Source organism: Saimiri boliviensis, chromosome 18 (assembly GCF_048565385.1).
Source record: "Saimiri boliviensis isolate mSaiBol1 chromosome 18, mSaiBol1.pri, whole genome shotgun sequence".
In the NCBI taxonomy this organism is placed as follows: Eukaryota; Metazoa; Chordata; class Mammalia; order Primates; family Cebidae; genus Saimiri; species Saimiri boliviensis.
In genome coordinates this window covers 11,828,189-11,839,274 of record NC_133466.1, presented here as the reverse complement: position 1 = coordinate 11,839,274, position 11,086 = coordinate 11,828,189, and the positions used below count along the sequence as shown (strand labels likewise).

The window sequence follows — 11,086 nt, the reverse complement described above, 5'->3', positions numbered from 1 at the left end:
GGTCACAGTTGTTCTCAGTCCATGCTGTCGGTTTGCAGGGCACTAGCTGACATGAATAATGATGGAAGAATGGATCAAGTGGAGTTTTCCATAGCTATGAAACTTATAAAACTCAAGCTACAGGGATATCAGCTACCCTCTGCACTTCCCCCTGTCATGAAACAGCAACCAGTTGCTATTTCTAGTGCACCAGCATTTGGTAAGTCTGAAAATGAATTGGTTTTGTGCATTTTGTTATATATTTTAAAAATAAATGTTTTCCTTTTTTTCCCATCATAGTTTATAACATTCTGAAAATCTAGGAGGTAATTCTGTCTGAAAAAATGATGGCCCTGTGCAGGAAGATAGTGCTGAGGAGAAGGAGCATGTTCACATTTGAACCCTAGCATGTAAAGTAATCATAATGAAAGCAGAGGTGCAGGCTGTCAGTCAGGGGAAAAGGAACAAGCTTGCAGTCCGCTGCTGTAGCTTCTGTTTTTTTTTTTTTTTTTTTTCCTGCTCTTCTGTTGCTCTTTCAGGTTGTTGCATACTTCTTTTGGTTTTCAGTTTCCATAATGTCTGTTTCTCCTTGTGCATAAACAATTTCTTTGGATTATGGTATCTAGAAATATATATTTTGAATCACAGTATTGAGTCACTTGGTCACATTAAATTCTTAGAACAAAATGGAATAGAGGAAAAATAAACATTTTTATCCTGATTAAAAACATAATTCCAGCTGGGCATGGTGGCTCATGCCTGTAATCCCAGCACTTTCACCAACATGACGAAACCCCATCTCTACTAAATATAAAAAATTAGCTGGGTATGGTGGTGTGTGTCCCAGATACTCAGGAGGCCGAGGCAGGAGAATCGCTCGAACCCGGGAGATGGAAGCTGCACTGAGCCAAGATCGCGTCACTGTACTCCAGCCTGGGCGACAGAGCAAGACTCTGTCTCAAACAAACAAACGTAATTCCATAAAAAATTATCTTTTAAACAGGTATTTTTTAAAATAAGTTAATTGGTTAATTAGTTGACTGAGATCAACAGTTCTGCTTTCTGTTCTCATTCTGGACTTTAATTATTTAGATTGATTGGACATCACAGTAATCAAATCTAACATCTTCATGGGGAGGTTCTTTAACAGTTTAAAACAAAACATGAAAATTGTGGCTAGAGTTTCTTTTCCTCTCTTCATCCTCAGACAGCTGGTGATAAATGATAAAGTGAAATAGATTTGGAAGGGGGCAGTCAACAGTAATTCAGGGTGTCTCAGATACTATGATAAGTTAAGATACAGAAATACTCTAGTTTTACTTATTAGGTTTCCTATGAAAAACAATGTATTGCCTTTCTTTGAGTAAGATTTAGCCACAAGGCTGGTTTTTGTAAGGGAAAGGGTTTGGGGAAGATCTTGAGGCAAATTGTGGTTTGAGAAAAGAAAGAAAAATCCATGTATTAGCAAAGGTAAGAAGAGCAGATGTGAACACTGCATCAGCCTCTACATGTCTGGGGCCATTGTTTATCTTGTCCAGTGTCTGCTCACAGTGTTTAGCCTTTAGTTAACCAGCTAATTTAAGTGGAACTTGCTCTAAATCTCTGAAGGCCTCTGTAGCCAATCTTTGGTCAGGACCCAGGTGTTAAAACAGCTAAAGGGTGTTTGGGGCTGAACACAGTGGCTCATGCCTGTAATCCTAACACTTTGGGAGGCCAAGGCAGGAGGATTGCTTGAGCCCAGGTGTTAGAGACCAGCCTGGCAACATAACAAGTTGTTGTCTCTATTGAAAATTTAAAAATTAACCAGGCAATGCGGCATGTGCCTGTAGTCTCAGCTACTTGGGAAGCTGAGGCTGGAGGATCACGTGAGCACAAGAGGTCAAGTGTGCAGTGAGCCAAGATCACACTACTGCATCCCAGCCTGGGTGACAAAGTGATACCCTGTCTTAAAAACAAAACAAAACAAACAAACAAACAAACAAAAAAAACGGTGTTTGGTTTTCTATTGGCTTTCTTCCAATGCTGCAAGAAGAAATCTCATAGTGGAGAAAAGGTCAGATGACTGGAGGCATCCCATTTCTTCTTTTTCTCTCAAACCGGGGGTTAGTAATTTTTCCTATAACATTTAATTTATTTCCTCTTATTCCACTCTGCCATCAGAATTCCAACTATGGAGCTATTGCTGATTTAGTTTCAGGAGGTAGTGACCTTCCTGCTGAGGTTTGACAGTCATTAAGTAACCTGCTACTGTTAGGAAGGGAAATCTGCCAGAATTTCTGCTCTAATAATCTGCTAAGCAGCCCATTGCTCTTCCTCCAGACTTCCTGTCTTTCCTCACCTCGTTCTCATCACATCGATGTTCTCCATAAATGATTTTGAAGAGGCTAAACCATGAAGGATATCAGGACATAGGAGAAGTTACTAGTACATGATCCTGATCAAGTTTGCCCAAGTTTACTCAAAGATCTAGTCTTTGCTAGTGTTTGCTAGTTCCACTTCTCAGCTCAATCTAGGGCAATATACATATATTTTTTACAGTTCATTCAGCCATTTGAGAATAAAATAATTTATTACTATTGTTATTATTTTTTTCTTGTGACAGAGTCTTGCTCAGTTGCCAGGCTGGAGTACAGTGACATGATCTCGGCTCAGTGCAACCTCTACCTCCTGGGTTCAAGCAATTCTCCTGTCTCAGCCTCCCGAGTAGCTGGGACTTCAGGTGCATGCCACCACACCCAGCTAATTTTTGTATTTTTAGTAGAGATAGGGTTTCACCATGTTGTTCAGGCTGGTCTTGAACTTGTGACCTCAGGTGATCCACCTGCCTCAGCCTCCTAAAGTGCTGGGATTACAGGCATGAGCCACCACACTCGGCCTGTTTTCTCATTAATATTTAAAATTATTGGTCAGGTGCGGTGGCTCACACGTATAATCTCAGCCCTTTGAGAGGCCGAGGTGGGTAGATCGCTTGAGTTACAGAGTTTGAGACCAAGCTGGGCAACATGGCAAAACCCCATCTCTACAAAAAAATAAAAAGATTAGCCGGGTATGGTGGTGTTCGCCTGTAGTACTAGCTGCTTGGAAGACTGGGAGAGGAGGATGGCTTGAGCCCAAGAGGTGGAGATTGCAGTGAGCTGAGATTGTGCTACTGCACTCCAACCTGGGTGGCAGAGCCAGACCCTATCTCAAAAAACAAAACAAAAACTTGACTCTGCATTTCCTTGCCCTTACATATAGTATGTGCCTTCACATATAATATTTTATTTGATCACAATGATATCCCTCAAATGTATGCAGAATTTATTAGCCCTGTTATATAAATGAGGGAACTGGGATTCTAAAAAATTAAACATTTTGCTTAAGGCTTTATTTGTAACAAAGGAGGTAGAACCTGTCCAAAGCTACAGTTTATCGAAAGGCTTTAGGTTTTTTAAAATTACTGTCTCCCTGCCTTCATTATCACCAAACCAACTGGGTAACATGGCGTGTCACTCTTGCAGAGTTCCTTGAGTGCATGTGTTTGGTTTTGTTTTGCGACAGATCTTACTACGTTGCCCCGACTGGAGTGCAGTAGCATGATCATAGCTCACTGCAGCCTCTAATTCCTAGGCTCAAGCGTTTCTCCTGCTTCAGCCTCCTGTGTAGCTGGAACTACAGTCATGCACCGCCATACTGAACTAATTAAAAAAATTTTTTTTGTAGATACAGTCCTGCTGTGTTGCCCATACTGGCCTCCAACTTCTAATCTCAAGTAATCCTCCCATCTTGAGAATACAGCATAAAACACAGCACCCAGTCTCACCTATTTTTAATGTAGTTGTTAACACTGGTTGAATTAAGGCTCAGGCTGGGGTCTGAACAATAATTTTGTTCAACTCCCCCATAGAGAAGAGAGAGAAATGGGGTGCAGTGATACAGTGACTTGCCTGAGGGCACTCAAAGTAGAATTTTGTATTCTAGGAAATTCTGTGAGTAGACGTGGTACTTTCTTTCACCATTTGTGTTTGCATTCAGCATAATTCTTCTTTGGTTCTGGACCCAACTTACACAGGAGAAGTCTATTTTTCTTTTGCTTGGTTTTTGTTTTGCCAGAGTACATGGTATTATTGGATTAAACTGGTGTTTTGTAAGCCCCTACTGTGTGTCCTAGTTGCTGGAACATGCTGGCCAGCAAGACCTCATGGTTCCTACCGTTGTGATGGATGTTACTTTCTTTTCTTGTTTTTTGTTTTTTCTTTTGAGACAGTCTTGCTCTGTCACCCAGGCTGGAGTGCAGTGGCTGATACTGGCTCACAGCAACCTCTGCCTCCCAGGTTCAAGTGATTCTCCTGCCTCAGCCTCCCGAGTAGCTGGGACTACAGGTGTGTGCCACCATGCCTGGCTTTTTTTTTTTATTTTTAGTATAGACAGGGTTTCACCATGTTAGCTAGGATGGGCCCGATTTCCTGACCTTGTGATCTGATCTCTTCAGCCTCCCAAAGTACTGGAATTATAGGTGTGAGCCACTGTGCCAGACATTCTTTTTATTTATTTATTTTTGAGATGCAGTCTCATTCGTTTTGCACAGGTTGGAGTGCAGTGGTGCAGTCTTGGCTCACTGCAACCTTCACCTCCCGGGTTCAAGTGATTCTTCTTTGTGGATCTTATTTTCAAATTGTAGGGAGCAAGGAAATAAATACTTTTGGGTCAGAATAAGTGCAGTCAGTTCACTGAAACAGGGTAACAGGTGGGAGGAGAGAGCGCGAGCAGGCGAGCAAGCAGTGGAACAGGATGGCCAGGGAAGAATATTTGAGCAGATGAGTGATCTGATGTAGATGATGAGAGCCACGTGAAGACCCAGGGGAAAGGCTTTTCAGGCTAAAGGAACTGCCATTGTAAAAGTCCTAAGGCAAAAACCAGCTTGGGGTTTGGAAGGTGTGCGAGGGACATTGTAGCTGAAGCATGGGTAGACCATAAGGAAAAGCAAGCAAGCAAGGAACAGTGTGTTTAAGTAGAAGAGTGACATGGTTGATAGGACTTAGCTGTGTTATCTGAAGACTGGAATGTAGGGGGACAAGAATGGAATCCTGGAGATCAGTTAGGAGGCTTTTGCCATGGGCAAGAAGTAACGGTGATTTATATCTGGTGGTGAAAAATCAATGTGGAGGACAGATTAGATTCATTAGAGCCTGTGTTTTGGAGAAAAAGTAAAAAGGACTTGTCAATAGATTGGAAATAAGAAATGAAAAAAGAGAATTAAGGCTTTTCGCATGAATAACTAGATGGATGGCATAACTGCATACTGAGATGGGAATAACAGGAAGAGGAATGGTTTTAGAGGAGAAATTAAGCATTTTGGTGATTTTGAACGTTCTATTAGATTTCCAAATTGGGATGTTAAGGAGACAGGGATGACTGGAGCTCAGAGGAAGGATCAGTCAGCTCTAGGGCAGTTTGGATATGGAGAGGATATCTTAGGGGGAAGCTTAGCTATATGGAGCAGATGGTGTAGACCCAGGCCTTGGTGTGATGTGACATTTAAAGACCAGGCAAAAGGGAAGGAGCCAGAAACCAAACTAACAAGAGTGAAATGGCAGAAGGTTGTAGTCCTACTTCCAAGAAGAAGTGTTCCAAGAAGGAGAGAGTCTCCGTTGTTTGAGCTGCTTTTGAGAGACTGAGTAAGAATATGGCAAAACAGTTGTGATTAGATTTCATATGATGAGCTTGTCAGTGACCTTGACAAGCAGTTTCAGTAGAGTGATGTGGTCAAAAGCCTGATTGGAGGCTTGGAAGAGGGGAGAGAATTCCAAGAATGCGGACTTATTACAGTAAGTGGTGATGGCAGCCATAATACAGTTTCTGGTAGATATATTTATTTAGAAAGTTATTCATTCAGAAAAGGTAGTCAGTTGTCAAAAGGATGATAGTCTTTTTGCAGTGACTTTTTAAAGCACAGTAGGCCAGGCACAGTGGCTCACACCTATAATCACAGCATTTTGGGAGGCTGAGGCCAGAGGATTGCTTGAGGCTTCTAATTCAAGACCAGCCTGGGCAACATAGTGAGATCTTATTTCCTTTTTTTTTTTTAAATGTAGATAGATAGATAGATAGATAGATAGATAGATAGATAGATAAGAAATTTTCCCATTTCCGTAAAATGGAAAAATTATTATGTAAGAGAAGATTTTAACAAATTTGGAAGCTTAAAAGGTCTTTTTTACCAATCTGGTGATTAAACAGTATTTTTTAAATTGTCTTTTTCCTCAGTGTCTTGTTGAGGTTAGCCTCCTTTTAGGTTAGGAGTCTGCAACACAGCGGCGGGGAAGTATCTTGAAGGTTAACTGGTTGTACAATATGCTGTGTTAAGCCTTTTGAAAGTCTGAATAATAGCTCATGAAAACTTTTTAGTTTGTTTCTGTCTGTTCTTAGTTATTGCTTGAGTAATTTGACATTCTTACATAAACAAAAACCATGATTTGGAGTATAATTCAATATAGTTATCAAAAGAAAAACAAAAAATTTTCTAAAAGAAAAACACATTAAAAATATAGTTATCAAATAATCTAGAAAATTTTGGAATTCTAAAACTGACAAGGTCTACCTGATACATATTGCTATGTGTGGATATGTAAAGTTAATCAGATTCCAAATGAGATGTGGGGTAATGTGCTTGATAGTATGTATGTGAACTGTAAACCACACATCTAGATGACTGTGATTAATAAACTTTTACTCGATAAAGCCCAAGTTAGGCTGGGTGCGGTGGCTCACGCCTGTAATCCCAGCACTTTGGGAAGCCGAGGCGGGTGGATCACAAGGTCAAGAGATCGAGACCATCCCGGTCAACATGGTGAAACCCCGTCTCTACTAAAAATACAAAAAATTAGCTGGGCATGATGGCACGTGCCTGTAATCCCAGCTACTCAGGAGGCTGAGGCAGGAGAATTGCCTGAACCCAGGAGGCGGAGGTTGCGGTGAGCCGAGATCGCGCCATTGCACTCCAGCCTGGGTAACAAGAGCGAAACTCCGTCTCCAAAAAAATAAAATAAAATAAAATAAAGCCCAAGTTAGATTTTTTTTCCTTCTCTTTGTTGGATTTTCAGTGTCTTATAAACATTGTTTTTAAAAATGAAAGTAGTCTGATTTTCTTATTGTATAAGTAATAGATGCTAATTGTACGTCAACAATGCAAAAAGACTTAAAAAGTAAAAATTACTATTCTATTACCCAGGGATGACCACTGTACTCAACAACACTATTTTTAATAATCTTTTTTTTTTTGAGATGGAGTCTTGCTGTGTCTTCCATGCTGGAGTGCAGTGGTGCAATCTCAGGTCACTGCAACGTCTGCTTCCTGGATTCAAGCAATTCTCCTGCCTCAGTCTTCCCAGTAGCTGGGATTACAGGCACATGCCACCACACCAGGCTAATTTTTGTATTTTGAGTAGAGATGAGATTTCACCATGTTGGCCAGGCTGGTCTCAAACTCCTGACCTGGTGATCCACCCGCGTCTGCCCCGCAAAGTGCTGGGATTACAGGTATGAACCACTGCACCCGGCTCTATTTTTTAGATCTTATAAAGGTAATACATGCTCTTAGTTAAAAAAGAAATACAAACAGAACAGAATTGAGTACATTTGTAAGAGTGCAGGAGGAAGAGGGAAGAATTCGGGTATCTGGTGCACTTGAGAATAGAAAAACCCCAAAATAGCTAACAGGTATTGCAAGAAATTTCAACTAACCAGTCTGAGAGCAGCTAGCAATAGAAATGGGAAAAGGTTATGCTCTCTGCAGTACTGAGTGAGTACAAAGGACCTGAGAGATTTGGAGCAGTCCAGCCTCTATGAACTCTCAAGACTGGCCCAACAAGCCTTCCATTTGGGACATGGCTTCGTACTCAGGAGAAATGACTGGGAGTGGAATCAAAATTGAGCAGTAGAGGGACATGGATACAAAGGAAAGAAAAGTTCCAGAGAAAAGCAGGGGAGGAGGACGGAGACTGGAATTCCTAGGAAGTAAGGCTCACATAAGAAAGAGCAACAGAAAGTATCAAGCAAGGTCAAATCCACTGCAGAAAGTGTCGAGCAATGTCAAACAACACGAAGTTATTATTAGAAAAAAGGAGAATAAAGGGAGAAATAACACCCCTGTGGACAGTAAAAGCAACCAGTAAATCACTAGTTTAAAAGCAGCTCAAAGAGAACAAGAAAATGGTACAAGACTTGAATCAGAATTTTTAAGTCTCAGAAATAAGGTGACAAAGAATGAGAAATAAAAGAAAAATTCATTCAAGAAATGAGAATGCAACTAAAAGCAACACAAGGGATACTAACTGAAGAAAAATAGAAATTAATAAGAGGAAATAATTTTAAATTAGAAGGAAATGAGGCCAGGCACAATGGTTCATGCCTGTAATCCCAGCACTTTAGGAGGCTGAGGTGGGTGGATCACCTGACGTCAGGAGTTCAAGACTAGCCTGGCCAACGCGGTGAAACTCCATCTCTACTAAAGATACAAAAATTAGCTGGGCATGGTGGCAGGCGCCTGTAATCCCAGCTATTCGAGCGGCTGAGGCAGGAGAATTGCTTGAACCTGAGAGGCAGAGGTTACAGTGAGCCAAGATCACGCCACTGCACTCCAGCTTGGGGGATAGAGTGAGACTCTGTCTCCAAAACAAATAAATAAATAAAAGGAAATGAAAAAGATATAAAAAGAACTTTGAGAAGCAGTAACACATATTTAAGATAAAGAAGATTGAATGTATGGGCAGTAGGAGTCCCTGTGGAAGAAAGCTAGACCAAGGGAATACAACAAATGATAAAAATGAATTCAAGACAACTTTCTTAAAATAAGAGATTCTCAACTATATTTAAAAGGATATCATGTGGCCAAGAATATCAGTCTGAAAAGTCCAACACTAAGATATATTCCAGTTAAAGGAAAAAGTATATAGGCATGTAGAAAAAGAAAGCATATGACTTACAAGGGGGAGAATTAGATTATCTTTAGATTTTTCGACAGCAGTGCTTTCTGCTAGAAGAAAATGGAGTAACATATTTAGAATTTTCAGAGAAAGAATAAGCCAAGAATTTTATGTCCAGAGAAACTGACTTTCAAGTAGAAAAAACAGACAAACTGTTATCAATTTATAAGGACTCAGGGTATACTAACATGAGCCTTTCTCAAGGAATCTATTAGAGAATGTGCTTGAAACAGCCAGAGATAGGTCAGCATAAGGACTGGTGGTGAGCACTAAATATATAGTTAGCTGTAGACCTAAGACTGAATGAAGGCTGAGGAGGAGAGAGTATTGGATGTAATTCCCATGCACTGACAACATGGATACAATAAAACTTTAAGAGGGACAGGACTGCATGCAAAATAAAATGATTTAATGCTTTCAGAAATTAGTATTAGTATTGTTATTCTGAAACTGTTGTCTGAGATATGTGATATAAACAAATGAGTAATTATGGAATAGTCTAATTCTGTCATTTTCTATATCTTTGAAAAATCTGTATTTTTGCTGTGAAAGAAAGGAAATACAAATGTAATAGAGAGTATCAAATGTAAAGAAAAAGCTGTATAGACTTGGATTTGAATTTTCAAATCAAAAATATTAATATGAACTTAGAAGGCCTCTGTCACCACAGCCCCATTCTCTTTATCTATCTGTTCATGTGTTTGTCTCCTGGTTCTGTTCACTGAAAAAACTAGAAACAATAATCAGCATTGAGCATCCTTAGCGCCCAGACTGCGAACTTGAAATATCATTCCTCACTAAAAGAAACCAGAATTTCCTAGAGAAATGGCTGAATCCAGGTCTAGATATGAAATGTGCCTGAAGAGCTTGAAGGACTCATCTTGTAATACTGGTCAGCAAGGAAGCTATCAAAGAGTAGTAGGAAGATATCAGAAATTCTCAGAAGCTAACCCAAAGAGACTTGATTGGCCAAAGAGGACAGTTTGAATTTCAAGAATGATAATGTGCCATGAATTAAAACTCAATAAATATTTATAAATTTATGACTCAATAAGATATGTATTTAAGAAGAGTAACTTACCTTAGGAAGATCTTAATAAATGACTTCATTATCTTGAAAACAGGCTAAGGGAAAGAATCAAGCATTTATTATACCTTTCCTATATGGGCTGTACAAGTGAATAGCCAGCTAATATACCCTCATTAGAAGCACCTCTTTTTTTTTTTTTTTTTTTTTTTTTGGGGGGGACGGAGTTTTGCTCTTGTTACCCAGGCTGGAGTGCAATGGCGCGATCTCGGCTCACCGCAACCTCCGCCTCCTGGGTTCAAGCAATTCTCCTGCCTCAGCCTCCTGAGTAGCTGGGATTACAGGCACACGCCACCACGCCCAGCTAGTTTTTTGTATTTTTAGTAGAGACGGGGTTTCACTATGTTAACCAGGATGGTCTCGATCTCTCGACCTCGTGATCCACCCGCCTCGGCCTCCCAAAGTGCTGGGATTACAGGCTTGAGCCACCGCGCCCAGCCAGAAGCACCTCTTAATAAAAGTATTGCGGCTAGTAAATGACAAAGACATGGTAGAATTAGAACATTACTATTTTCAACTCCCTGTAAATGAATAAATATAGGCATTAAGCATCAATGACTGCCAAGATCACAAAAAGACAGCTACATTTTGTGTGCTTCCTATAGTCTTGCCAAAGAGACCCAACCTCAGCTTGATCCAGTGTTTGGATGTAACTGCCTATTTGCAGGAAATACAGAAGATAGAGGGAAATGTTGAACTGCACCATGAGAATGCAGTCAGCAACATTCAGACTGGGAAATCCCACATGTCACATGGCCTGGGTCTTTCAACAGAAAAGGAAATGAAAAGGATGGAGAGGGGCCTATAGATTAAAGGACCTTTTAGCAGTGTGATTTCGAACCATGCCTGAGTTGAGCAAATTCTTCCCTCAGGGGCAGCTATAAGACAGGACAGAATTGACAGAATAACCATTTCAGTGCTCTGGAAATCAGCCAAAGGTATATAATGTCTGAGAATCATTTATACCTTAAAAGCTGCTGAGCTTCACGTATGAACAGTGTGAGCAGCACAAGTCTGTGGCATTCTTTCCTGGGCATTTTTCTATCCCCCAGCACTT

The 11,086-nt window shown here is 40.4% G+C and overlaps 1 protein-coding gene across 12 annotated transcripts in view; it reads left to right on the top strand.

The window, feature by feature from the left end:
• The window catches only part of ITSN1 (intersectin 1), a 248,418-nt gene that overhangs the window by 80,393 nt on the left and 156,939 nt on the right, over positions 1-11,086 (top strand). For all 12 annotated transcript variants that reach the window (XM_074389318.1, XM_074389317.1, XM_074389319.1 and 9 more), the window contains one exon: positions 39-199. In XM_074389318.1, the coding sequence (XP_074245419.1) occupies positions 39-199 (161 nt within the window). The remainder of the gene's footprint in view (positions 1-38; positions 200-11,086) is intronic.